Source organism: Astatotilapia calliptera, chromosome 3 (assembly GCF_964374335.1).
Source record: "Astatotilapia calliptera chromosome 3, fAstCal68.1, whole genome shotgun sequence".
In the NCBI taxonomy this organism is placed as follows: domain Eukaryota; kingdom Metazoa; phylum Chordata; class Actinopteri; order Cichliformes; family Cichlidae; genus Astatotilapia; species Astatotilapia calliptera.
Window position 1 is genome coordinate 39,787,357 of NC_137424.1, and position 16,940 is coordinate 39,804,296.

Here is a 16,940-nt window from a genome sequence, read left to right on the forward strand (position 1 = left end):
TTCTTCTTAGTTCATACTGAATGATTGATGGCTGTGAACATCAAAGCTGCAAACAAACAGACGCTTGGGCTGAAAATGGAACTTTACTCTGCCTACTTATAAGTTCAGACCAAAGAAAGGTGAATTTTATATCCTAAAAATCTCCCAAGGCTGCTGCTGAGGTCAACACTACATGACACTTTTGAATAGGAGGTTTTTTTTCTATTTTATTTTATTTTATTGGAAGAATTATAAATAAAGTTACAATCTCTGCAATTATTGTGACATTCATATTATTATTCACCGACTCATTAACATATTTATTTTCAGTGGTCATCACATATAGAAAACTGCACATATAGAATCAAAAGTCAAATCTAATAAGAATAGGTCAAATGTGACTTTGTGATTTTGCTAGCATTTCAAAGGGTTTTTCCTGCTGGACGTTATTATCCCAATTCCACAGTGTCCTCTCGATCTCCCTTTTTCCTGAATGAGTGTGTCAGGACACCTTCTTGCTGGGATGAGCTGTAGGAGCTTCTCCTCACCTGGCGCTGCTGACTCAAACTGGCACACAAACTGTCCATCATTAGTTACCTGCACGTGTACGAATCAGCTCTTCATCCACTCATGTCCAGCTCAGTGCTGCACTCAGTAACTAGTGCAGCTCTAGGAAATCATCTTCATTGGCTGTTTTTCTCCATCGCTCTTAGATCCCCTCTGCTGTGCCCGTCTAAAAGAAAACTAACTGTCTGGGAAAAACTTTGTTCACCTGCCTGCCTTTGGCTCAAACCTGTTCTCTTGTGTAATCAAACCTGGTTCCTCTCTCACCGTCTGCCTTTGGGTCCAAAACCCAGTGCCCATTTTGACTGTAACAATGAACTGAACTGAAATCTAACCTACAACACCAAAAACGGTGCACCATCTTTGTCCCATGGGAGACATATTATGTCTCTGTTAAAAATACAAGTTGTGGACATTTTCGAAGGTTTGACCCTTTAAACTTTTTTTAAAAAGGAAGAAATTTGGGCGACACCATGTGTCCTCCAGCAAATATTTCCTCTGTGGTCCCATTAAAGATGGATTAAAACATGACCTTGAGTTCTCTGTTCCTTGGCCATAATGCACAGGATAAACAGCTCACTGTGTGAAGAAAGGTTGATTAAAGAAAAGAAGAAGAATCTTAAAAAGAAAGAAAGAAATAATGGCCCAGACTTCAGGAATCGCTAATCAAATATATAAAAGTTTTGATTCATTCATAAGCGTGATCACTCCTGGGCTATGGTTTAAATCTATGTTACAGCTATAAGCACTAAAAGAGATTTTAAAAAATAAATTTTCTGTTGTCTACATGGTCGCCTTTACCTCTACACCGAAACAGAAAATAAGAACAGTCAGGGGTTAAAGTGAGATTTGGCAAGTGGTACAGTGTGTACACACCACTGACACAAACGGTTTGAAATAACAAGATGTTGAATGAACTTGTCAAAGTCTCCATTCTTTAGCCGTCTTCCATATATCTTATTTCTCTTTATGAGGCTCTTTAAGATAATTAACATTTTCTGACAGGGTGAACCCAGCCCAGCCCAGAGGAAGCACTGGCTCCAAGTCTCTTATTTCTTTTATTTACTCTATAAATATGAGTCTGACTGTGTGTGAGTTACAGTGACAGTGAAGACTATTATATTTCTTTCTGCTTCTGGTCTTTTCAGTTCAGACGTGTCATTTTTCATTTTCACGGCAATGATTTGTCCGTGTAGAGTTGCAAAACACAAGAGCTTGTGAATGTGAGAACTTGTAAAAATTAACTAAAAAACATAAATATATGAGTCAAATATTTCTGTGTGTAAATAGCAGTCTACATATTACAAAATATTTTTTCTGTAACTCATTTCAAAAATACAAGTTCACATATACGAGCTCTCACACTGTTCAACATATTTATCTTCAATAAGTCATGTTTCCCCTTTATTTTTATTATCTGTCTCTTTTTCATCCCCTTTTGTTTGTTGTTCAGTGTTTTGGATGGATACTGCCTGTCTTGCTGTGATATGAGCTTCCAGCTAAGCTTGTGTCGTATAAATGAGAGTTATGCCCAGTGTAACAGAAAACCATCAGATTTAGGAGAACAGGAAACATCTCTCAAGATTCAAGATTCAAGAGCTTTATTGTCAATACAGTAGTATACACAGTATACAGTGTACCGAAATGCTGTTCCCCACCGGTGCATTTATAAATATATAAGGGATATATCTACACACACTTCCTGTCAGCCTCTAGCCTCTCATCACTTGCTGGAAACAACACATTTCTGTCTAAATACATGTGTAATGGGTTATTATTGTCCTGCATGACTTAAGAAATTTGATGACACCATAATTTGTCATCTCATTATGTCGTAATGTTTCTATTGTTTGTCTGAAGCTAATGACAGAAAAAAAAAAAACCAAACATATTCCTGAAAGAGGTCTAAGTCATCACAAGCCTGTTGTGACTGTTAAGCCGTAGCCGAGCTGGAAGCGCTTGAAAGAAGTGGTAACAGATTACTTTTAGGGCGATCATGTGTGCACGGTCCTATAGGCTGGTCCACTGTCAGGGTTGTATAACCGAGGCAGGCTGGCAGAGAGGAGTAAAGTAGGAGAGACTGTACCAGGAAGTGCAAAGTTCTATCTGTGCTGCCTGCTTTGCATTCAAATGCAACTTGAGAGGCTAAAAATCTCGTCCAACTGGTTCAGCAACAACAGGCATGGAGGAAAGGAAGACTGAAACGGAAAACCATCTGTGACACTTCATATGACTCAAACCTAATAGCAGGTTTAATCCATGCTCAGTCTTGAGAGTAACACAATGGTGCTAATTACACTGTGGTAACAGTTTGTACTCTAGTATTCATTAACTTAAATTAATCACAACACTATTCACGTGGAGTAGTGTTATGATTCAGTATGGTCATTTCCTGATCAAGGCAAGTAATACATTCAGTAACACAGTCAGAGATTCAAACTAAAAGTAATTTAACGACATATTAATTAAACCTTCTAATCTTTTTGAAAGTTGTCTTTTTTATATTTTTATATTGTTTCCATTATCATTATAATAATTATTATTATTCATAGCAAACATCTAGCCTAGCAGTTTTTGCCAGGCCTATGGCGCTTTATCATGTATGGATAATTCATCTTGTGATTCTTAATATCCTCAGTATACAGTGACAAAAACTTGGTTGTTTACAAACTCTTTAACAAAAAAGTATATTTATCTTCTTTTCAAGCTATAGTCAATGTCTGATCAAAAGTAATCACATTACAAGCAGTACATGTATTAGTAAGACAACACACATCGAATGAACCAAATTCTGTCACATATGCAAGTTTTGAGAGAATTAAGTTACATACAACATATGTTCAATGTGGAATGATGATTATTATTATAATTATTACAATCAACATCAGCAACTTACACTTTTCTGAAACTTTAAGCAGTTTTAGCTGCCTAATGTTTATCTGCCAATAAATTGACCTACTCTTAAGTGCACATAAGCTAAGTGCACATAAGAAAAGCTATTAGCTTCAAAGCTAACGTTAAAATAAAATGAGCTAATATTTTAACTAAAATAAGACAGACTTTATTTTGCTTTATCAGCTTCACTAAACTGTCGACCCTTATATATTAGTTTTTATTTAGAGATCGTTTTATACAAATAAACTTAATGAAAACAGTTTTAGTTGAGCTCAAACCACTGTAGCAGACAAAATATTACAACTTAAGTCATTTTAATATAGTAGCTATATAATTACATTTTCTGTCTAAAAAATACTTACAAGTGATTTAATATTTATACTTAAACATGAAATCATATTGTTTAGTAAGTATTCATATAGCACGTTTAAATGTGCTATTGATTTATTTCTCTATTTATTTTTTTTACAATAAAATTAACTAAAATAAAGAACTTCCCAACGATTGACACATTAATACATTTACATCACTCAGACCACATGGGGTGAAGCCTGACTTGGTTATGCTAACCCTTTCAGGTTTACTCTTGTGTTCAAAGCTCAGGTGAGAGGAGTGACGGAGGGGTGTGGTCTAGTGAGGTAAAGGAAAGAGGTGGGGGAGGAACCCGAAGACTTACAGGTAGATGACTTATCCACTTGTCTCCGGGAAACACAATAATATCGGGCAAACCTGTGAGTAAAAACACCCCGGATCTGTCACATGGTGATTTAAGAAGAGCGGGTTTCGGGCTCAGACAGAAGCTTTGATTTGAAGCGAAGCACCGTCGTCGACGTCGTTACAGGTTTCACCGCAAACATGGAGCACTTGTCTCGAAGCGTCTGTGGCTAAGAGAGAGCCACCAACCGGCGACTAAATCGTTTTAACAAGAACTCAATAATATAAGTAAGTTTGCAGAATTTTTTTTAATTATCATCATTATTATTAAGAAATGTGAAACTGTGTTAAATGCACCTTTTGTAATCGACTGTCATTTCCTTTGTAGAATAATTAAGAACAAATTCTGAGAGTTAATGTCTTTGTTAGAGTACTGTGTAGTTTACTTACATGTTGCTTTTATGCTAGCGTGTTTCACTACATAAAATACGCCACTTTTTAGTAATTTTTTACATTTAATTGGCAGCTGTGTTTTCAATACAGCTACAAAATATATAATCATTGTATTAAAATAGATGCACGCAGCTTACTAATAATTAAACCGCCAAGCTATTTATATGGCAGATCCAGAAAGGCAACTAATATAATGCCACATAAACTACATTATCTTTTTTTCTCGGAGTACTCAGTTATTTGTCTACTTACACACTGTACATATTAGTATGCTAACTAATTACTGCTTTTTTGCCCAGGTAAGTAATTAAATCTCTTAATGGACATACTGTCCTTTTTTCAGAGGCACACCCTGCACCCTTTCAATCACAGATCAGTGTCTGTGGACTATAATATTTCAGTCACGACTAAAAATATGCACTTTCTTTGGAAAGTAATCCTCCTCTGCACTTCCTTGTCAGTTTCATCTTGCTTCATTCTTAAGTTGCTGCAGTGTAAACATATGCACCTGTACTGGATATTTGAAGTTGGGAAGGGAAAAAAAAAGCTGCCTGTGTGATTAAAGGTGGGGGAGTGCTACACGTGACTGTTGAGCCACATTAGGCTAACATAGTTGAACTCCTTGGGTTCACGTGCCATTAGACTGAGAGGAGATTTCAGCAGCTGGGCGACAGGTTAAATATTCATCACTGTGTACACAAAGACAATGTTTACCGGTGTGCATTTTTGTGTGTGTGTGCTTTCATTAATTAACTAATCTGCAGGGAATTGAGTTGATTTGAACTTGCAGTAAGTGCTCATTTAATTGGGAGTTGTCCCTAGAAAATTTAGTGCAAGCCCAGGCTAGTACCCTCTTGCACCCTTTGCATGGCTGTTAGAATGAGGAAAACTAAGTAGTTGCTAAGTCTAGGTGTTTTTTGTTTTGTTTTTTCCTCAGAAGAGCTGACGGGGAATGTTGAAGGCCTTCCCTGTCTCATTCCTGCTCGGCTTAGTTTGGTGATAAGCAAGTGTTTTATGGCGGTACAGTCTTCCAGTGAACTAAACAGCACGGCTCATAAAAGAAGAATTTGCTGACATTTAACATTTCGTTTCTTGTAGTGAGGAAGTTATTCAAATTCACACACTCCTTCTGTTTCACTCACAAAGATCTTCAAAACTATCAGCACTAACGACGGTAAATTTGAACTAAATATGACCAGAGTCCTTAAATCAGTCGCAGTCATGCAACTGTTTCAGAGGTATTACAACGCACATTATAACTTCTGCAGTTACATAAATGCTGTGCGAACAGGATCCGGTTAGACTGGTGCCCCTAAACCTCAGACAAGCTAAAGTTTCCAACTGTGTTTTTCACAGAGCACCAGGATCGTTGCCTATGAGGTTCAAAATTAGTCACGCACAAGCATCGACTCGTCTTTTTATGAGGTCCAATTTTGAAGGCTAGACTGGATGTGACTAAGAAACTGAGGGACAAAGCGGCAAGGTGGCAACATGTGCATCAAAAGTCAGCCCCAGATTAAAGTAGACATGAAAGACTACATGTATAAAGGCTCATTTACACCATGGAGCCCTGCTTTCGAGAATGTTACAGATCCGACTCTGTCTGTGAAGCTGGATTTAAGAAATAAATGTTGAAAATGGAAGTTTTTAGAGCATGTGTAACGCCATCTAGTTTAAGTAGAGAACGTGACATCACTGGGTTGGTTGGTTGCTGCTAATATTTTACATGAGCTAACTAGTGAACAGTAACTAATAAAAAGCAGTTAAAAGGGTCATTTCTGTGCTGCTCCTGGCTGAAGCAAAGAGTTTTTTTGTTAAAAAAGCAAGGATAGGCTGTTCACATTCACTCTCTGTCTCTAAAGCGGTAAATGGTTCTTCAGTGTTTGCTAGCTGCACTCAAACAGGAAATCCACCTGTTAGCTGTAATGTTTGGGTTTGTAAACCACTTTGTAAATGACGAGTGTGGAGGAGAGCCTGTTTGAGGCAGGTGCACTGGTGGTTCAGCAGACTGTCGAGCTAGAGTCCGATACAGATACTTTTTCGTCGTTGTGTCAGGTGTACTGAGTGGTCCAATCAGGAAGATGTGACCAGCAGTGTTTTATGCAGTAATGTAGTCTTTCTTTTCCCGAGCACATCTAAACAACTTACAACATAACAGCTTACTACATGCAAATGTTGAAGACCATTCCACGTCAGCTTCACTCTTCAGACTCAAAAGCCATGTCCATTATTTAGATACAGACCTTGGTCGCAAGTATTTATTTCTTTTTCTTTTTTTATGCAACGTCATGCTGGTATGTGTTTGCGGTACCTTTGTTTCATTTTCACTTATCTGCGTCTTCCATTATGTTTTACCCTACTATGTCTCATTGTGACATGATTTGTGTATCTGACGAAGTGTGAGCCATATGCAAAAATAATATATATATATATATATATATATATATATGTATGTATGTATGTATGTATGTATGTATGTATGTATGTATGTATGTATGTATGTATGTATGTATGTATGTATGTATGTATGTATGTATGTATGTATGTATGTATGTATGTATGTATATATATATATATATATATATATATATATATATATATATATATATATATATATATATATATATATATATATATATATGTATAATATTTAAAAAAAATAATTTTTCTTTTTTTTAATTGGTGTGATATCATCTACTAAAACAAAATTAGATTTTCCAGGAGAAAGGAAAAACAGGCCAGAAATTCTCTCCACTGTCTTATAACCTCTGACCTATAACCCCAACAGGAAGGTCAGCCAGGTCATGGTGATGGACCAGGACACTCAATGGCTATACCAACTCCTAGCTGAAGTCCAGCTGGAGAAGTTTTACCTGCGCCTCAGAGATGGCCTCAATATCACTCGCATTGAGCACTTCGGCTACGTCAAAGAGGCCGATCTGGAGCAGATAGGAATCAGCAAACCTGGTGAGCCTGATCATCTTCTCTGATCATTCATCCTGGGTGTAAATAAATAGGAACCGCTCCCCCTGACTGAAAACATTTCCCCTTAGGCTCAGTAATGGAGGTATGGTTAGTCACAAAAGAAAGACGGGCTTTAAGTGGCCCTCAAACAAAAGCATTGTCCCCTGTTTACCTGCAGTAATCAGTGCAGGCCTTATTTATCGATGAATTTAAAACCTGTTTGCATAAAGAGTCTAACACAAAAGAAATCTTTCTCTTAGCCACATCTTCTGGCCTCTCAGACTTCCCCCTAATTTAAAATAATAAGAAATGTTATCTAATGCAAATGAATTCACTTTGTTTGCATGCTTAAGTTAATATGGTTAATAACAGCTAAGATTATTAACATACAAGCGCTACTTAGTTTTCAACATACTGTCACACAGAGCAGCAACTATTGCATAGGTTTATTATCAATTATTATTTGAAAATTTTACAGTTATTTATTTAGCGTGTACCATTTCAGAAGGGTGTAGAATAAGGAAAGCGACAATTACTTACTGAGAAACTGCTGATTTAAATATATTTCATATACAGTCACAGAAAATGCAAACATGTCTGTATTTTCTTTCTTGCAGGACAAAGAAGACTATGGGACGCTCTAAAACGCTACAAGTCAAGCGTGCGCGTGCGGTCACGGGTGCCGAAGGTCCGAAACACTTCATTTGCATTAGCTTTGTTACGGAGTGTTATGTGTTAACTGTCTTTCTTAAGCCTGATATTCAATTTGTCATTTTTATTGATTTAATGATGCACACAGGTGTTCAGTGGGGAGCCGTTAACCGGAGGTGGTCAAGCACAGGGCCAGGAAGTCGGTGTCCGGGCTCTTCCTTGTCTTATCCAAGACAGTGAGCTGATTCTGGCGGAGAGGCTGGGCTCTGGGTCATTTGGGGTGGTGAAGAGGGGAGAGTGGCATACACCCACTGGAAGAGTGGTGAGAAGCCGTTTTACAGATCTGCTGGACTTTCTCTATAGATGTTGTCAGACCGGAAACTGAAGTCGTGACCAAAACTTTTGGCAGTGGCACAAAGTTTGTCTTTAACAGTTAATAATTGTTTTGGCTTTTACAAAGATTCCACAAGTTTTAAAAACTGTTATTGGCAAATGGTTTTGGACAGGACTGTTTACAAAAAGGTGGACATAATCACCATAACATCACTCCAATTCATCCATTGGAATGTAATTGTGTTGTGCAAGGTCTTGCTACCTTGCTAATCAAGCTAGCAAGCTTGGTTAGCAAGGTACATCCACTGGCTAAAGTATAACTCGCATAGTACACTCACAAAAAACTGGAGCACATACTTCTTTAGCAGACTGTTAGTATAATTAATCACATAGCATTCCGTGTTAGTCAGGAAGCTAAATTAAAAGCGCTCCAAAAATGACTCAGTGAAGGTCAAAGTTTGCTCATAGCGGATAGCTATAGCTGCCAGAGTAAACATGTGGGGGGGGGGGGGGATCCTTAGAAGAACTGCAGTTTATGGCCCTTGTGTATAAGCTTAACTTTTTTGCCACTTGATTGCACCTTGCAAACCAAACTTGCTAAGGTTAGTTGATAACTTATCCTTCCATCCTTACACCCTAGATATTGTTAGCCATTGCTTAAAAAAACAAGAAAAGAAAGAAAGAAAGAAAATACCAGCAGGTGACTTCAGGGTAGCACCGTTTACCTTTCATGTTCTTTTTTTTTTATGATTATACCCTGGAACAGTAGGCGTGTACACACCCTTGCTGCCTCCCTTTGGCTTGTTAAAGTGAGGTGTCGGTCTGTATGCCTGATTAAAACTGAGCATCTGTCTTTATCCCCTTCCTCTCCTCAGTTGGCTGTGGCAGTTAAATCGCTGAGGAGCAGTATGTCGAGGCAGGCGGACACACTGAAAGACTTTCTTCAAGAAGTAACCGTCATGCAATCTTTAGACCACCCCAACATCATACGACTCTATGGTGTGGTGCTCACACAGCCCCTCAAGATGGTAAACTAGAAACAGTTTGTTGATCTATTCAAACTACTGTGTTTTGTAGGAGCCAGATTTCTTTTAAAAATCCTTTTTATTCTTTTTATCTAGGTAACAGAGCTGGCCGCCTTGGGCTCACTTTACGACACCCTGCGTGCACGTCAGTATGAGTTCTCTCTGGTCCGCCTTTGGCTCTTTGCTATGCAGATTGTGTCAGGCATGGAGTACCTGGAGAGCAGGAGATTCATCCACAGGGACCTGGCTGCAAGAAATGTACTGCTGGCATCCAAGGATATGGTGAAGATCGGGGACTTTGGTCTGATGCGAGGCCTGAACCAGGAGAAAGATCACTACATCATGTCGGCACACAGACGGATACCGTTTGCATGGTGGGCAGTTGGGTGAAATTTGAAGCTTGAGTGGGAAATAATTAGAAATCTTGTTAGAGTCACAACAGATTCTCACTAATAACACCAATAACTCTTTCTTTTGCTTCTGGTTTGTCTGCCTCCCTTCTCTCCAGGTGTGCTCCAGAGAGTCTTCGCATCGGCTCTTTCTCCCTTTCCTCAGACGTGTGGATGTTTGGTGTCACTCTCTGGGAAATGTTCACCTATTGTGAAGAGCCTTGGTTTGGTCTGTCGGGCCGGCAGGTAAGCACTTGTCAGAACACTGACGCCATGCTTTTTCTGTATTTGTGTGCATGCCGGCAAGGTATTTGTCATTCATGTTTGGAATGTGTATCACCGCCCTTATGTTGTTTGTTTTTCTGGCATGCTCTATGACTCAGTGTGTTAGCATCACTGACATTCACTCTTCAACTAGATATTATGGCGGGTAGAGCGGGAGGGCGAACGCCTGGAGAAGCCACCTGATTGCCCTCTGGAGCTATACACTGTAATGCGAAAGTGCTGGGCATGCAATGCTGCAGACAGACCCAGCTTTGCCCAGCTCAGCGCGATGGTGGCGGAGGTCTGAAGCTTTTCTTGTCCTTTTCATTTAAAAAAAAATCAAAGAAGAGATTGCTGTTCTTGCCTCATGAATATGCCTGAAAGTCTGCGCACTTTTCTGCACGTCACATCAATTCTTTCCTGTCTTCCTCCACAGGCTAAACCCAGAGAGGTGCAAGCAATAAGAGAATTTGCAGAACCCAGAAAGCTCACACTTTTGCCCAACGACCTTGTGACTGTCATCGACCACAGGTGGGTGAGCGAAAGGTGGGTGGGTGGGACGAAAGAGGAGTAAAGGAAAAACTTTAGCTCGCACAATGGACCTTTGTTGAGATGAGACGGGGATTTGAACCAGCCCGCTCTTAAAGAGACATTCCACTCTTGGCGAGTCCTCGAATGCATTTCACTTTGCTGAACAGGTCGAGCAGCTTTGAAACTCGCCTCCCTGTGTTGTTTTTATTTTACGTAACACGTCTGATGGGTCTATTGGTATTACCTGCGTCATGATTAGTCTTTTCTTCCACCAATCTGGTTGAATATAAATCTGAAAAACTTCATGAAGTTTGTTGTTTCCGACACAAAAATCTACAAATAAAGGTATTGTAGTCATGCAGGGAAAGGCCAAAGTTAAATAAGATTATCACACAGCAAGTATTCTCTTCAGAAGTGACTGACAATGCTGGAAGTTAAGCCCACTGATGTAATGTAACTCCTTACGTGATACAGACTGCCGTGACATGGTATCCAGGCAACAATAGTGCTTTTGTAGTATAGTTAAGTTTTATTTATTTATTTGTTTACCACGGGTTTATTGTGACGTCTGCAAACAGAATGAGTAATGGTCCAGTTTCACTTAACCTCACTTTGTTTAGCAAAGCGAGTAGTTAATGTAATCCCATGGAGCGTTTCATATTACATCATTATCAGAATTTATTATATTTTGTTTAATGGAAGCATAATCATTGTGCTAATCATTATACTGTTTTTTCACTGTAAATGACCACCAAGTAAGCTGATTACACATAACTCTCAGCTACTTTAGAGGGAAGCTTTATGTCAGTGGAAGGCCTCAGTTAGATTTCTGCAGGGAGCCTGCGATGTAACCTACATAGGTGGCCAAGGTCTTGCCAGCATTATGTGTTAATTACCTCGTGGGCTTGTTTTGGTTTTATGTGCGGTGCCAGCTGATAGAAACAAAATGCTGGGATTTTTTTTTTTTTTTCTACTGGGACCCCAACTCTCAGTGGAAGTCATTTATTTTACTGACTTCTGTTTGGCATGTAGGAAATTCGTTTCCTTATTAACCAGTTGTTTTCCCTTTCTCCTTGCAGTCTGGAGCTGAGTGAGTGGAGGGGGCAGAACCAGAGGACGTTGGCCATCGGCTGGTTTCCTGCAAGCCTCACTGTCCCATCACTCCCCTCAGCTGCTGCTGCAGCTGCCGCAGTGTCCTCCGGCAGCTCCGGGCCTAACCCTGGTGGCTATATCTCAACCCCAGTAAAGGGCAGTTTGCAACACACCGGGCACGGAGACGTCAACCCTGAGCGCTCCTGGGGAACGCCTGAGAACCCGGACGAGTCAGTGATAACCCTCATTCACTCCTCCCTAACGTTGTTTTTTAAAATATCTTTGAGTCTTTAATAATTTTGGGGTGGTTGCTTCTTCATAATGTGTTGACCAGATACAAAATCAGGTCAACACATCAGGTGGAAGAGGTTTCAGTGATAACTCTCAGAGTTATTCTAACTGACAAGTTTTGTGTCCTGGAAAGAAAAAAATGTACATTTTCATCTCAGGTCCCTGAGTCACTGAGTTTTATTGTACAATGATAAGCACAGCACTCAGCTGTTTCCTGTTTTTAGTTAATATACTTTGTAAACTAAAGATGTCAGTCTAATGCGTTTACTGTGGTGACCTGTGCAGAGCTGGTGGCGGCTGGAGGTCAGGACCCAGCAGGGAGAAGGAGGGATCCAATCTGCAGAAAATGGCAGGTAGGAACTAAGAATACATGTGGGTTTAAAATGTAGTGATCAAAACCACCAGGTACAGCTCTGAGAAATACAAAGTCAGCATAAAAAAATAGAATAGACTGTCATTATATTAATATTGCAGGGTTTTTTTTCCAAGGCTGAAGGCAAGACTTGATCATTTCATATATATGTTATTATATTTGTACAATTATGCTTTCATTTATTTGCAAATGCAATCTTAACTCTTAAAAGTTTAGACTTTTATAAAGCTTCAAATTCATGTCAGCCAGAAATTGCTCACTTTTGTTTAGCAACTCTGCCCCCTGGTGGCTCAATCAGGAAGCTTGGTAGGAGCTGGAATGCGGAATAACGGTGCTGTGTGGAGTTTGGATACTGCCATTGTGCCTCTGTGGGCTCACTCTGGATACTCCCACTGCTTTCTCCCACAGTCCAAAGAGGACTGTGTTGAATGCATGCATGTTAGATTAACTGGGGATTCTACAGACTGGTGATCTGTGATAGCTGGTAGATGATTGAGCACCACCACAACCCTGAATTCAATTAGCAGTAAAGGAAATGCATGTATGAAGGGAAAATGATTAATGTGTGAACTAATATGTTGGTTTTCTGAAGAGCAATAAGCAGCACTTGCTCTGCTTTTTGTCTTAACTGTCTGACTAGTGTATAAATTTAATCTACTTGATAGTTTTTACACATTAAAAATATTTTTCTTTGTCTTCAGCTATGACTAGGAGCCTGGAGTCAGTCTTGGGTGGACATCGGCCCCGAGCTCATACAGTAGGGGTGTTCAGAGTGGATCAGCACGGAAGACTCCTTCCTCCTGTGATGCCGACTCACAGTGCGGTGATGCAACAGGATCCTCGTCGGCTGAGCGAGGCTAGTATCGCTGCCCCTCCTCGACCGCCACCTCCCAACCTGAAAGCGCTTCGAAAAATCCAAAGGATTAACCAAGGCCAGGGCAGCGCGTTGCCCCAGCAAATGGTTCCCCCTACACAACCCCAGCCTCAGCAGGTTGTTGGGGGTTCCAACCTCGCCAAAATGGCCCAGCTGGCACGCTCTACCCCACAGCTGGATGAGTACTCAGACAGCAGGGAGAGAGATCGGGAGCGAATAAGAGAACGGGAGAAAGGGCCTCAGAACACAAAAGAGGGTCTCATTGCACAGGCAAGTGATGCAATTCCTACAGATCAACATGATTTTTATGCCTTTTATAGTGATAAAACTGAATTTAGATAAAAAGTGATCAAACCTGTTCGTGGAAACAAATGCTTACCTGAAAAATGTCGCATGGTATAAAAAAGAAAACATTTTATATTCAAACAAAGCAAAGGTCAACTTCACTGTGACATCATATATTGTGCAAAACTCATTTTCTGGCTATTGCTGAATCATAGACAGTATAAAACATGGGCATAGCTTCTGCTTTTAAAAAAATGTGCAAGTGTCTCAAACCTGCATTATATCTGAAGGCCAACAGATGGCGGTAGCTGTGGTTGCAAAACGAGTTCAAGTCCACATCAGCTTTTTAGCAACCAAGGCTACGTTCACACTGCAGGTCTTAATGCTCAATTCCCATTTTTTTTTGATCAAATGATTTTTTTATTTTTTATTTTTTGTCTGCTCGTTCACACTACAAATAAAATGTGACAGCAAACGCGCTCCTGTGTGAACCCTCAAAGCGGCCCGCATGCCACATAAAAGGACAGAAGGACAAATTGCGGCCATATTTACACTGATGTAAACTACAGCTTGTCTGGTTGGTAGTAATTCCAGTTTTCCTGCTCACTGTCTGCTGTTTTCATTGCTCTGTTCAGATTATGGAGGCGGTACATGGCGTGACCACGGACGAGGTTCATAACGCACTTCAACGAAATGACTGGAACCCAGTACGAGCTGAACAGCAACTAAAGGTCAGACCATCAAATTAAAATAAAAAAATTTTAATCGCACTTGCCTGTACCTGTTCTGTGAAGCTAATGATAAAATATGAGCCAAAGGAATCCAGTTTATACATGTAAAATATAAATGGCCATCAAGGGAAGTCAAAACAGTATATGTACGATATAAGAGACAAAGTAATAATGTTAACATATACTGCTTATCCAGCATACACATAAACAGTAACAATAGTCAAAATATGCACATTAATACAGCACAAGTCTTGTTTTGTGCACTTTGTTAGTTGGAGATAAAGGCAGGTGGTATATTTCTAACTCATGATATGAATTTTGCAGAAGGTCCTCGAGTTGAAAGCTCGGGACCATTATTGTTTTAGTTATGGCAATAAAAAAAAAAAAGGTTTTGCAACCACCCTTCCTCATCACATCAGCTTTTTTGGAACCAACATGGTGACAGCGTAAATGCTTATCTCAAGACTACAAAAGAGGAATTCAGAAACAGATTGGTACAATGCGCGGGTCACAGAAGTAGGTCACTCGTCCCATAGATTTTGTATTATGGCAGCTATTTATCGTCCGGTTTGTGCACTTAATGCTAGGACATCACAGGGCAGCACAGTGGTGAGTTTAATATGTAACCAACAGTAAATCTGTGTCCAGAGTAGCCCTACCAGGAAATCCAGCTGTGCTTTACAGGCTTGTTCATGCATGTTAAAGAAATACTTATTAACTATAAACTTACCATCAAGTATTTAAAGAGAGGAAATCTGCAGTCTGTGTACATGTTATATGCAGCTTACGATAAACTGCTGCTTGTGTTTGTGCTGCTTCCATACCCACAGTGGGTTTTTTTGTCCTTCTGAACTTGCTCCTCTTGTTTCTCTCTGCAGATGGAGCAGCTGTACTCGCTGAGCCTCTGCTCCAGAGAGGACTGCGTCAAGATCCTCGCCAAACACCAGTGGAACCTGCAGTTTGCCAGCCGCTATCTAATCCGAGTGACGACCAGCGACAGGCCCGGCCCGCCCTAGAGGGGTTGGCCTCTTACCAGCTCAGACAGAAGAGTCTGAAGAGATTTGAGGCAGCCACTGTGGCTGACTTTTCCCACACCATCGTGGTGTAACAGTGACACACTCCAACACTTGGAGCCCCTCAACTACAGGAGCACATGAAAATAGAAAAATGAAGGCAGACAAAGACAAAACTGACTAATATTTTTGAGAAGCTTAGAAGAAACATGACATGTGATAAAATGACATGATGTGGTGTTATATAGCACTTCTTTTGCACATAGGTTTTCTGTTTTAATACATTTGTACATATTGTAGTAGAAACTTTGTTAAATAAAACTGATCTCTGGTGGCCTGAACACAGGATCTCAGCTCTGTGGCTCTTTAGTTCTCTAAGAGAGGCTCTTACCTTTGTCCTACTGCCTGCTAAGATTGACCCTGTGTACACTGACACGTTACAACTGGTTTAAACAATGTTAGGTGATCATGCATTTAAAAAAAAAAACAAAAAACAAAAAAACTACAAAGCCATGCCTCAGTGTTCCTGAGGGATGGATGGACATGTGCAGACATTTTCTGAAATAATATATATGAACATCTCACATGATCCCAGGAGATGGAGCACTAAGATTTGATATCTAATCTGGGGGCACTTTGGTCGTCTTCCACTCATGCTTCTGAACCAGGGAATGGATCTAAAAAGATAACTTCCTGTTAATAGGTATATAGTATAGAACTTCAGACTGAAGTGTGGATGCCATCAAAGTGTGGATGAATATGTACATATATAATTATGCATGCAACCAAATTTAAAAAGAACAAAAAAACAAGTCAATTGATTCAGTTAAGATTCTGGTCTCCTCTCTAGTTCTCTGTACCAGCAGTCATAACTGCACCAACTCTTTCCAGGGACTTAGGAACTACAGTGTTTCGTGCAAGCTTTGCCTGTGGGGTTTTCCAACCATTCTGAGGCCAGATCAATGCTCACTAACCTCAACATCTGCTTTTAAATTTTTCCCTCAACCTGCATTTTCTCTCTGTCATTACGCAGGCACATGTTCAAACTAGAGATGGACCGATTCGATATTGCGTATCTGTATCGGTCCGATACTGACCTAAATTATTGGATCGGATATCGGAGAGAAATATAAAAATGTAATCCGATCCATTAAATATCAAAAAAGCACCTCACAAAACTTGCGACACGGCGTAACTCTGCTCATAACCGTAGCACTTTGGAGCAGTGTGCTCACGTGATAGAGCGGCTGTGTGTATTTGTAGCCTCGCTACCAAACCTGCATTTCATCTCTGTGAAAGTTATCCCAGAGAGAAGTAAAGCAAGTGTGTAAGTTGATCTCTGAATGTTTGTAAAGCATTCCCATGTTAAGCTTAACAACCGATATATGGAGCGACTGCCTCTTCTCTCTCCCTCCCTCTCCTGCTGCTACTTCAGTCATGAAACTGATTAATGATCAGTTTCATTTCTGTCTGTCTCTCTTCTTTGTTTTTGGCCCACTTTGCACCAGAAAGAGGAAACCAGCGGCTGAACAACAGCAGCACGTTTAAGCTTGATAAGCTGTTGTTAGAATTTATTTAA

The 16,940-nt window shown here is 40.0% G+C and overlaps 1 protein-coding gene across 1 annotated transcript; it reads left to right on the forward strand.

Annotated features, from left to right (window-relative positions):
* Positions 1-4,090: 4,090 nt before the first annotated feature.
* tnk1 (tyrosine kinase, non-receptor, 1) lies at positions 4,091-15,702 on the forward strand. Its single transcript, XM_026162018.2, has 14 exons — positions 4,091-4,380; positions 7,334-7,512; positions 8,127-8,197; positions 8,309-8,482; positions 9,369-9,521; positions 9,615-9,892; positions 10,027-10,153; positions 10,326-10,472; positions 10,608-10,702; positions 11,782-12,024; positions 12,371-12,438; positions 13,160-13,602; positions 14,253-14,348; positions 15,227-15,702. The coding sequence occupies exons 2-14, from the start codon at positions 7,350-7,352 to the stop codon at positions 15,362-15,364; spliced, it is 2,196 nt and encodes a 731-aa protein (XP_026017803.1). The 5' UTR covers positions 4,091-4,380; positions 7,334-7,349; the 3' UTR covers positions 15,365-15,702.
* The last annotated feature ends 1,238 nt before the right edge of the window (positions 15,703-16,940 follow it).

Excerpts from the sequence above, each read along its gene's own strand:
- tnk1 (XM_026162018.2), top strand. The coding sequence starts at position 7,350 with ATGGTGATGGACCAGGACACTCAATGGCTATACCAACTCCTAGCTGAA. Across the intron at positions 10,154-10,325 it reads TTGGTCTGTCGGGCCGGCAG|ATATTATGGCGGGTAGAGCG; the intron begins GTAAGCACTTGT and ends CTCTTCAACTAG. Across the intron at positions 12,025-12,370 it reads ACGCCTGAGAACCCGGACGA|AGCTGGTGGCGGCTGGAGGT; the intron begins GTCAGTGATAAC and ends TGACCTGTGCAG.